Source organism: Leucopleurus acutus, assembly GCF_964270905.1.
Source record: "Leucopleurus acutus genome assembly, chromosome: 17".
In the NCBI taxonomy this organism is placed as follows: domain Eukaryota; kingdom Metazoa; phylum Chordata; class Mammalia; order Artiodactyla; family Delphinidae; genus Leucopleurus; species Leucopleurus acutus.
In genome coordinates this window covers 24,094,617-24,106,587 of record NC_139159.1, presented here as the reverse complement: position 1 = coordinate 24,106,587, position 11,971 = coordinate 24,094,617, and the positions used below count along the sequence as shown (strand labels likewise).

The window sequence follows — 11,971 nt, the reverse complement described above, 5'->3', positions numbered from 1 at the left end:
TTAGCGTGGGCCCTCGCGGCTGGGCCGACTGTTCGGAAGCACCCGATTTTCGGAGGCTGTGGGACGGAAAAATAAATCCAGTCCGGGTTTTGTCTGCGCGGGGCGACCGGAGGGCTGCGAGGAATGGCTCGAGAAGAGGGGGGCGGTAGTGGAAAATACACAACACAAACAGCTCGCGCCGGGGCACGGCAGCTGCAGGCCCGGAGCGCGCGGGCCCGGTAGCCGGCCGCATGGAGCGAAGCGCGGCCCGCGGCTCCGGGGCGGCGGCGGCGGCGGCGGCGAAGGCGGCAGCGCGCCGCTCGCTCACACCCACCCCCGCCCGCGGCCGCCGCGCCGCCCCGCCGTAGCCGCCGGCCGCCGGCGTCCCCACGGGCCGGTCCAGCGAAGGCGGCGCCCGCGCCTCTGCAGCCAGTGGCAGCCGGCGGCCCGGGGAGGCGGCCCCCGCAGCCCCCCGCAGCCCCCCGCAGCCCCGCGCCCCGGGCGCCTGCGACCACAGCGGCCGCCCGGGGAGGAAGAGGAGGAGGAGGAGGAGGACGAGGGGGGAGGTGACAAACTCCGGCTCGGCGCGGCGGCAAGCAGCCCGCGGTCAGGCATGCAGGCGCGGCGTCTAGCCAAGCGCTCCAGCCTGGGCAGCCGCCGGGGGAACGCCGCGCTGCAGCCGCCAGGCCCCGCGCCCGCCCGGGAAGGCGCGCTGCCCGGGCTCCCGCTCCCCGCCCCGGCCCCGGCGCCGGCGCCGGCGCCGGTCCCAGAGAGCTGGAGGCCGCCACTGCCGCCGCCGCGCAGCACCGGGACCGGCCCCCCTCGGGCCGCCGGGGCCGCCGCCGCTGCCTCGTCTCCGGTGCTGCTGCTTCTGGGGGAGGAAGACGAGGACGAAGAGGGCGGGAGCAGGCGGCGGAGGGGGCTCGGGCGGGTGCAGCCGAAGCCCCGAGGGGGCGCGGAGGAGGAGGATGACGACGAGGAAGACGAGGACGAGGAGGTGGTCGTCGAGGTGGTGGACGGCGACGACGACGACGAGGACGGCGAGGAGCGCTTCGTGGCCCTCGGCCCCGGCCGCCAGCTCCCCAAGGGCCCGGGCCGGGGAGCATTGAAGGTGTGTGCGGGTTGCGGGGACTAGCGCGCGCGGGACCCTCCTGCGCGGTGAGGGGACGGGCCCGGGGGCCCGGCGCGGAGCGGGTTGAGGCCGGTACCGGGGACCGCAGAGGCCGGGCCGGGAGGGGTGTGTCCGGCGGCTCGGGTGGCCGCGCGGGCAGAGCCAGGGGGCTGATGAGCTCACCGCTCGGGCCCCAGCACCTTCACCGGGCGGCCGCTCCCACTTTCCTCCAAGGCCGAGGCCGGCGTGCTGTCTGATGTGGGTGCGGGCAAAGGACGCTTCTCCCGAGCGAGGCGGGGAACTTGGCGATGGGACGAGGTAGGCGCCGGTCTGCGCCCGGTGCGGACGGGCGAGGTAGGGAGGCAGTGAGGTTGTAGTCCTTCCCGAGGAAGCACGAGTGGCCCCCTTCCCCTTATTCTGAGGACTAGTCAAACTCATAGGAACTAGCAAACAGCTTCTCTTCTCAATCTCTCAACCCCTCCTGCCTCCAAGAACAATTGTGGATGAGTTTCCGTCAAAAGCGCCTGTGAGGGAACCGGTAAACCCAGAAGAGCGAAAAACCAAGTCCCGGTGTATACATGCATTTTGCTGGCAGCTTTTGGCAATGCCGCCCCGCCCACCCCGTACCCGCGGCTTAAAACTCGACATTGTTTGGCATTGGGTTTTTTTTCCCCTCCTTAACATAGCAAATGGGGAAAAAAATAGGAAACCAGAGAAAGTGGGGGGGGAATCTGCCATTTAAAATAGACGTGAGTTTCTGCTGAGAATTCAAGCAAAGGCCCTTGTGTACTGAAGCACCGGGAGATCTTTCCGTTTGTATATCTTCAGGAGATAAGGGCTTTATTATTACACAACTGACTGGCTGGGCTTTCAGGCATGTGATTGGCCAACGCAAACCACGTTGAGGTTCTTGCACAGTGTATGTTGCTAAGAAGTTTTGAGGGCAGCAAGTGGGAAGCAATGGAGTGAGTGATTTTTCTGAAGAGTGGTGCTTAAAATCAACTGGATAAAACTATTGATCGGAGTTTTCAGAAGATATTGGTATTTCAGGAAGAAAAACACATAAACAAATGAGCTTACTAGTTAGAGACTATGAAAAAAAAAATCTTCAGGGGCTTGCAGAAAAAAGTCAGCTCCTCAAAGCATGAAATTGCAGTTCCAAAGAAATATTAAACGTCAGCATTTAGAATAGCCCCAGAGTAGACATGGGCACAGATTTCTTTCCTAGACCACCCTGGAAATACCAACTCTGGGAGTGAGAAATTTTCAGCAAGTAGTCGTTTGGGATGATAGTTTTTGACAGTTGCTTGTTGGAATTCAGACCATGACCACCATCATTACCATGGTCTAATAAAAAGCCTGCATCGTATGGCTACAGGATATAGCTGGGTTTGGAATTAAATCACATGACATCAGTGACATTAAGGAACAAAAGTAGGACTCCTTAGCATTTTTGTCCAGAAATACTGAAAAGATGTCTTGTGGTTTGGACAGTGGTTGCACAGTTTGTGATAGAAAAGTTGATTATAATTTATGGTCCGTGCTCAAAGCAAACTCAATGTAGGAAAAAAAATCAAATATATAAGAATAAAAGAACTAGGGTGTGATCATTCACACTATCAGAAAAGATTTTTCACATCTCCGAGCAAATTTCTGCTTAATTCTTTCAAAAGGGGCTTCATTTTATACTGTTGTGGTTTGCCCACAACTTTTCAGGAATTTATATATTGAGTAGCTTGAGGTATAATTTTTATAATCTTTTCCTGCTTTAAAGCCATCTTGACACTGCATCTGAAGAGGTTTTTCTGATGAATAAAATAGTATCATCTTATTCGAATGCATAGATGAATGTCAATATCTTATATATATTTAGGCATTCATTTATTCGCATATTTATCGAGCACCTAATATGTGTCAGGGACTATTCTAGAACACAGCAGTAAGCACCTTCCAGATGCCCACATCCAGCAAGAGAAGCTGGAAGCAGAGCAAGAAGCAACCAAACAGACAAATAAATAAGCATGGTGCTTGAGATTGTGATGCACGCCATGAGGGAAATAATGATACCTCAGTGTCTAGGAGGAAGGAGACAGCTTGTAGGGAGAAGGCCTCTCTGAGGAAGGGACATTTGATCTGAGATTTGAGACATGCAACTTGGGAAGATCCTTCCGGAATAACAGTTGCAAAAGTCTTGAGGTGGGAAGGAGAAGAGGATGAGTATGGCTGGATCTTGCTGGAGATATGTCAGGGAGGCAGGTAAAGGCCAGCGACGTAGAGCCTGGTGGACCTTTTTAAAGTGGAGTAAGAAGTCTTTGGAAGGTTTTAAACATGCAAAATGGTTTGTATTTTTAATAAGGTCACGCTGTGTGGAGTATAGAGGACAGCAGGGAGGAGCAGGGGTCCAGTTCGATGGCGATCGTTGAAGTCCACGTGAGAGGCGAGGGCACTTTGGACTAGGAGCGGTGTTAGAGAGGAGGGAACAGATTCAGGATCGATCGTGAAGATCCACCTGCAATAACTTGCTGATGGATTATGTGGCGGGGCGGGAGGGTGACAGAAAGAAGGGAATGCAGGATGAGGCCCCGGTGTAAAGGTTGGCCAAATGTGCCATTTGCTGAGATTGGGCAAACTGGGAGAACAACAGATTTTTGCGAAGAGAAAAATCAAGTCTTCTCTTTGGGACCTGTTAAGTCCGAGATGACGCTTAGACACCGGCATGGAAACTTCAAGTAGGCGGATGGCTGTAAGGTGTGGAGCTGAGGGGAGAGGCCACGGCTAGAGAGAGAAATTTGGGAGATGTGTTGATGTCATTTAAAGCTGGGGATGAGAAGGAGAGTACAGCAGGCCAGAAGAGAGTACAGCCTTGGGCCAGACTCTGGGGCACAGCACTGTTTAAGTTTGGGTGTGGGAGGAGAAGCCAGCAAAGACGATTGAGAAGCAGCAGCTAAACATGTCAAAGGAAAACTAGAAAATGGAAAGTCCATTTAGTTCCAGAAGTAGGGAGTAATGAACTGTGTTGAATACCACTGGGATATGAGTAAGATAAGGACAGAGACATGTTCATGTGGATTCGATAATATGGAACGTATGGGTATCCGTAACCAAAGAATGTGAAGTCAGGGATGCGACCCAAGTGGGCTGAGCAGTGAGTAGAGGCAAGGACATAGTGAAAAACTCTCTTGTTGGAAAGCAGAACAGAGAGAAGGGGGAGAGAGCATATGGTTTAGATTGTTTTGAAGATAGGATACTGTAGACTCTAATATGACTACAGCATGTTGGGGATGATCTGTTGTGTGTGTAGGAAGTATATTTGTTTTCTGTCGCTGTGTAACAAAGTACCACAAACCTCTTGGCTCACAACCATCCTCCCGGTATCTGTGGGTTAGGAGTCGGGGCCAGGCTTGGCTGGGTCTGCTGATGAGTCTCACAGGGCTGCAGTCAAAATGTTGGGTGGGCTGTGGTCTCTTTGGGAGGCTTGACTGGGGAAGAATTCACTTCTCAGCTCCCTCAGGTTGTTAGCAGAATTCATTCCCTTGCATCTGTAGGTGTGAGGATCCAGCTTCTTGCTGCCTGTTACCTGTAGGCTGCCCTCGGCTCCTAGAGCCCCTCTCCCCCAGCCATTCTCCCCACCCCACCTCTACTCCTGCAGTACTTTATTACATGGTTTCCTCAACATGGCCTCTGACTTCATCAAGTCAACAAGGAGAATCTTAGCTGCTGTCTGCTGGCAAGATGGAGACTCATATAAGGCACTGTAATCACAGGAGCAGTACTCCATCATCTTTGCCATATTCTATTGGTTAGAAGTGAATCATGGGTTCCACCCACACTTAAGCGGGGGAGATATGCAAGGGCATGAATACCAAGAGGTGAGGGTCGTCAAGGGTTACCTTGGGGAGGAACCGAAGATGCAGAGAAAAGAGGGATAAGTTCAGGAGGAAGGTCCTTAGAAAAGTCATAGGGCAGGGGACCTGGAACCCAAGTATAGGGATTGGTCTTTGACAGAAGCAAAGATCCTTCTTCCATTAGGGAGAAGGTAGAGAAAGTAAGTCCAGATGTGGGCAGTTGTATATTGGATGGTGGTCAGATGAAGTAGTATTCACCTGATGGCTTCTGTTTTCCCCCTGCAGCAGGAGGGAAGGCCATCAGCTGAGAGCAAAAGAGATTTGGGATAAGAGCTAAAGAGATAGTGTTGTGGGAGAGTGGGAGAGCAAATGTACCAGGGAAATCAGATAGAGTTGCTAGACAGTATCAAGGGCCCATCTGATGTTTGTGGTTCTACTTGTACCGTGTAAGCAGTCTGTCTGGGTATGTGGTTTTCCCCACCTTCATTCCATTAGCTCAAGCGTAGAGTGATAATAACAAACAGAATGCTAGCTAACGTTTATTAAGTTATTTAATTACCATGCTAGTGCAAGTCTAAGTGTACAGTCTCATTTAAACTTCATTACCTATCCCTGAGTCAGGCATTATTATAGCATCCTCATTTTACTGAAGTGATAAGCAGTTAAAGATACACAGGTGTTAGGTGGCAGAGCAAGGTTTTGAGTCCTGGGCAGTCTCACTCCAGAGCTAGTACCATTAGGCCTTACACTTCACTGTCTCTTGGAGACAAAGCAGAGAGCTGGATTCAGCAGAGATGCAGTTTAGCCAGGTGGGTGAGCAATGACAAGAGAGAGAACACACTGTTGACGAAGTTGGCACTGCTGTGACTATAATGATGGACTATGGGATCTAAGAAAAGTAAGGACAGGAAGGGGCCATGGGCTGGTAAAAAAGTCAGGGGTCAGTGGATTGGAGAAAACAAAGAGGAATCAATAGAATCATTAAAAGAATGGGAATGAAATGCAGGACAACTTGGGTTCCAAGGTAATGTTAATATGAATGAATATTTGCTGAATACTTATAAGCCAATAACTGCACTAAATGCTTTCTATGAAGGAGGATCTACTGAGAAATTATGATTTGGGAATCAATATTCTCCAGCTGAGTATACTGACTTGGATGTGAATTAGCACACCTGAGGCTGTATGATCACAAGCAGAGCCCTGGTTCACATCCATAGCCTGTGCTTTTAATCTCCATTTATTTGTGATGTTTATGCCCATTTATATCCAGGAGTATTTGGGAAGGCTGAAGAAATAGAGGAATAGATGCTACTAAGTATCTGAGATGCTTGATTACTGTAATGGCTGCTAATTTGGGCTTTAAATGAGACAAGAAGACAAACTGGGTATTACACAGTTTTCAATTTCTGATCGAGGAAGCTTACATATTTATGGGCAGTGATAAGATTCCACACACCCCCAAAAAACAAAAAAATAGCCTCCTGGGCCCTTGAATGAGGAACACCAGGTAAATAATGTCTCCAACCAGAGCTTAATAATAAAATTTAAAAAAAAATACAAGGACACTGTCAAACGGAGGAAGGATTCTAAAATAAGTTGCTACTCAGTGGGCAAAACAGTAGGGGGCTGAGATAACTAGGCTCAGAGCTGTGCTCTGCGATGCTGTGTATTAGTTATGGACAAGAGCCAGAGAGTCTGAAGGGATTGATAGTGTAGTGTCATAATAAGGTTAGGAGACACCTGGACCTGAAAGACCGCTATTAGTTCTATCAAGAGTACATCTGTTGGAAAACTGGGAAGAAAGTTTGTTTTTTTTTTAATTTTTAAATTTTTAAAACAAATTTATTTATTTATTTTGGCTGCATTGGGTCTTCGTTGCTGCACGCAGGCTTTCTCTGGTTGTGGTGAGCGGGGGCTACTCTTCTTTATGGTGCGCGGGCTTCTCATTGCAGTGGCTTCTCTTGTTGCGGAGCGTGGGCTCTAGGCACCCAGGCTTCAGTAGTTGTGGCGCATGGGCTCAGTAGCTGTGGCTCACGGGCTTAGTTGCTCCGTGCGGCATGTGAGATCTTCCTGGACCAGGGCTCGAACCCATGTCCCCTGCATTGGCAGGCAGATTCTTAACCACTGCGCCACCAGAGAAGTCCAAGGGAAGAAAGGTGGTTGTTTTTTTTGCGGTACGCGGGCCTCTCACTGTTGTGGCCTCTCCCGTTGCGGAGCACAGGCTCCGGATGCGCAGGCTCAGCGGCCATGGCTCACGGGCCCATCCGATCCGCGGCATGTGGGATCTTCTCGGGCCGGGGCACGAACCCGTGTCCCCTGCATCGGCAGGCGGACTCTCAACCACTGTGCCACCAGGGAAGCCCGGAAGAAAGGTTTTTAAGTGAGATAATATATGTCAGAGTGCCCACCTTCAGTGCTTAATAAATATTAACGGAGAGGAATCTGTTGCATGTGTGCCAGCTCTTTGGGGTGGTTAGCACATCTATTAGACTGTCTCTGGGCTATCAGATGGCTTTAAGAAGCCTTTGGCAGGGACCCGTGCAGCAAGCACTGAATTCCAGTTTGCTGATAAGTATGTGTGTTGCAAATGGTCTGCATTGGCTCGAGGGGAAGGCATGTGCATCTGATACCAGGCAAAGTTGTCATTCACTGAATTGTTGACTGCCAGACTTGGAAGGGAAACAGAGATTATCTGGTAACCCAACACCCCCTTTAGACCGCTCAGTACACCGGGACTAGACCGCTCAGTACACCGGGACTAGTACACCTTGTCTGGCTAGGGCTGCTTAGCCACTTAGGTGGGACCAGGATTAGCACCCTGGTCTGCCCAACCCCGAGTTCTCGCCCTCCTTGCTGGGTTAGTCCTTTGTGCCTGGAATGATCTGCGGTTAGTTCACTGCCTTAGAGTTGTGGTGAGAGAAATCACAGTTTCCTGAAGTCATCTACCACTCACTGCTTATCAACTTCTATTTTTGGAATGCTCTTCCTTCCTGAAGTACCTCAGGGAGAGGTGGTCTCATTTCCGGCTGTGGGAGGTGGGCAGGACCCTCTGTGAATCCTGTCCAGGTCAGTCCCCCTCCCTGTGCAGTTCCCAGGGGACACTTGTGCTCAGAGGGTGATAGAGAATGGCAAATGAGCCCCATTTCATCGTGAACCGAGTTCCCTTCATCTCTGGCTTGGTGTGCCTGGTAGACTGGCCTGGAAGACGTAGTTTATACTCAGCCCTTAACTAGGGCCTCTCCTCTACCAGATTTGACTGCTGGTTGGGCCTGCAGTGCCCCATAGCACAAGGGTTAGAAAAGGAGGAAAAGCGAGAAGTCAGCCCTGCCTGGAATCCCCTCACCTGAGCTTAGTGAGGAGGCGCCAGGGAGCTACCGCTGGGATGTCCTTGATCTCTGAGAGCCCCGGGAGCCTATTCATTGGTAAATGTGCCCTGGTCACATTACCCTGTCTTCCTGCTCATGGGTGCTCAAAGGGAAGAAGAGTGGGAGCCTCTCCCTGCCCACTGCAGTGTGTGCAGTCAGAACTTCTGGTCTGCACACAACAACCAGTCTTGTACCATGGCTTGATACAATGTCTGCTAAAGCTGAGGAAACTTGACCTTTAATTGTCCTGTCCCATCTCTATGAAGGTAAGTGCACGGTTTCCATTAGACTTTCTGAAATATTTGAGAATACTTAGAGACCCTTATAACCAACCTTCCAGCCTAGTCGAATCTCTGAAATAAGAATGATTTTCTTTGGGTTTGCTGTCCATGTTTCTGGTCATTCCCTCAGGAGGTGTTTATTATGGGCCATGGCTTGCCATGTTCCTGATATGCATGTGGGAAACAGCAGTCAATAAGGCCGACTTCCACTTCCGGGGAGCCTACAGCCTGGCAAATTCCTGCCAGGTTGTCGATAAAGAAGTTCAAAGCCCCTTTTCCTCTTTATCCCCAAGATCAAGGTTACATCTGCCGAGAGACCTTGCTAGGCTACCACAGTTTGGGGTGTCATTTTGATGCATATCCTAAAACATTTGTAGCCAGTCTATATGAAGAAGATTATATGGGCTGGCCAGGAGGTGATTCCTGAATAGCTAGTCAAAGGATGAGTTTAGATCACCAAATCTGGCACATAACTTCAGTTGGTCTCATTTACTGGATGAAACTGGAAAAATCTGAATAAGGTTGGTAGATTATATCAATGTCAATTTCCTGGTTGTAATATTGTACTATCATTTTGCAAGAGTTACCACTGGAGGAAAAAAAAAGTGCTCCAACATTTTAAATTAAATCCAATTTTTTCAAGGCAATGTGCCTTGAAATATCATTTAATAAAACCTACAGACAGGATAATTTTAGTCCATTAATATGACCTGTGTAGTGGGCTTGTTAGTAAGATGGGAGGGAACGTGGTTGAGTCAAAGCAGATGATTCCTCTATCTGGCCCCCTCCCCACTGTTTCCTCTGTGAGGTAACAGGCCCTGGGTTCAAATTCTGGCTTCTCCCCTTGCTAGTTGCATGGCCTTATCAAGTAACTTGATGTCTCAGTGCTCCAGTGTTATCAAAGAAAATTGGTATAATATTGTTCTGTCTTTGCCTATTGTTATTAAGTATGGCCCACAGACCTCCTGAAATTAGACATGGCTGGCAATTTATCTCCTTTATGGTTCCAGAAAAGAATCTTTTGTAAAACTTCGTTCAAGGCTTCAAAATCCTACAGTTAGTTTGACCGTTACAACCGCCTGCTTGTTCCACACTACCAAGGTGTTTCAGAGAGCTGCTTCCTGAAGTGACTTCGCTCATCTGAACTCTGGGGTGTTCCATTGTATCAGTGGTGAGCTTGAATCTTCCCTTTCATCTCAGGAAGCTGTGAGTCATTTATCTACTTGTGCGAAGAGGACAGAAACATTCTAGCTCTCAGGCTCATCAGTCTGTTCAGATCTATAGCTCTTATATTGGAAAAAACCTGGCTAGTAGCCATACAGGTGGGAAAAGGCTTACCACGCACGTTGAATTATGTGTCTATGTGTCATTGAAGCCTGCGATGGAAATACAGTGATGTCACCTTTCACCTCTAACTTGCATGTGGCTGAGAACCCCTGAGGTGTGAATTCGTCCTTTCCATCCTCCTCTGCACTGGTGTCTACGACCTGTTGTGCTTTTGTTTGGTGAAGAACTCACTGTTCTTTGGGTAGATGGGGATGCAGAGCCCAAAGTATACTTCTAAACTCTTGTAAATACTTGCTTCTACTATTGGAAGATATCTAGATGGAGGAGAAATGGACTCTGGTTAAACAGCATGGGGAAATTCCAGTTAAAAAGAGAGATACAGATTTTTTTTTAAGTTATAAAATGTTTTAAACATAGAGGAAATTGAATGAGTAGTACAACACCCATATACCTATGAAGAAGTTATTGATCATAGATGCCAAGGGCCATTTTGAATTTCTAAGAAGGTGAATATAGATTGTGGCATTCATGTATTTATTGGACTACAGAGCCTTTTTTTTTTTTTTTTCCTAGAACGTCTTTCCCTTGGGATACATTTTGGGAAATACCGGTTTAAAATTATTTTTGTAAATGGGAAACCCATGGATAAGTGGCTTATACTTGGGATAACTTACTTAAACTACATGATTAAAGAAATAAATTGTCACATGCACAGAGAAAGGTTAAAATATTGTTAGTGGGTCCTGCAAGCTTTGAAATATTTTTTCTCATAAAGCTGCTAATTTCTTCAGTATCAAGTTTCTAAAAAAAAAAAGGAGTATTTTATGTGGTGAATTTTCACTTGTGTATCCGTGAATACCATTCCTGTGGGTGAAATTTAAAAACCGGTAGCAAACCCTACTTCTCTTGGTAAATCAGGCTCCATGATGGGTCTAGTGGAGGAGATAGGAGGCATGGGAAGTGCTATCATGACAGAATTACAAGGTTCCCAGGGAGCAGAAAAACACACGGTGCTGATACTCAGGCAGGTATATTTAATAATATGTTTTCCACATTCTAGAAGAAAAAAGATTGAAAGTATCACAATTGTTTAAATGAAGAGAATGTATAAATTCAGTAGGAGACTAGGATTGACACATTTTCTGTCAACAACAGTATGACTACTGCAAATAAAGGGGTTAAGCATTTGTGAACACAGTACCTTGTGTAAGGACTCTTTACTAGCTATTGTTCAACATTTATTTCAGTATTACCCAACATTTAATGCATTATAATTTTTAGGGGGCTCTCATAGCAAACTTGGTAATCTTGGAAGGTGGATTTTATTATCTCCATGCTATACATGTGGAAAATAAGTGTTGGAGAAGAATGGAGCAGTTTCTGTGGACAAAAAAATAGAGAGAGAATTTTTTTTTTTTACCAAATGACATATTTGTCAAACATTTCAGAAAACATTTGGGGCCAACAGATTTAAAAAATAATTGGAATTGTTACCTAAGCAACAATGGAAATTTAAGGAAAGAAGGGCTTTATTTTGCAGTAAATTTTAAATTAAAAGAACATGAAATACAATTTTCATAGGTTGCCATAATCACTTTCATGTAGCTTATTTATTCTTTGAAAGTCGCTACAAGTGCTTGCTGAAGAACAAACCTCACTAATTTGTATCAGTTTGGTTTAGGATCCAAAGTTTAACTTAAAGAACATTTTTTTTTTTTTAAATGTAAGCTTTTGACAGTGTTTCAGTGAACAAGTTCGTATACTTACAACTCAAAACTAGTTTAACAAAATGTTAGAAAAATAGTAGAAATATTAGCATAAGGATCTTACGACTTACAAAAAAATGAATATGTGGAGAGTATCTGAAGGAAAAATTGTCTTTTTCATCAGATATTACTTGCAATAAAAATTATCTCAGAAAAAGGAGGAAAATGGGCCTCTGAGCCTATGTAAGCATCCACCGCACACTATAGCATCTTAGAGTGGGAAAGAGGAGGTGGACAGTATGGGAGGAGCCGCTAGAAGGTTTGAAATGACCCAAGGTAGGGTTTATGGAAAGGGAAGAGGAACTGCCATGCCTGGTGGATGTTTATGAGGTTC

At 47.5% G+C, this 11,971-nt stretch overlaps 1 protein-coding gene across 1 annotated transcript in view; it reads left to right on the top strand.

Annotated features, from left to right (window-relative positions):
• Nucleotides 1-454: 454 nt before the first annotated feature.
• The window catches only part of ZNF704 (zinc finger protein 704), a 210,276-nt gene continuing 198,759 nt past the window's right edge, over nucleotides 455-11,971 (top strand). Inside the window, exon 1 of the mRNA XM_082858433.1 lies at nucleotides 455-1,090. Within this exon, the coding sequence (XP_082714559.1) occupies nucleotides 593-1,090 (498 nt within the window). The 5' untranslated portion in view covers nucleotides 455-592. The remainder of the gene's footprint in view (nucleotides 1,091-11,971) is intronic.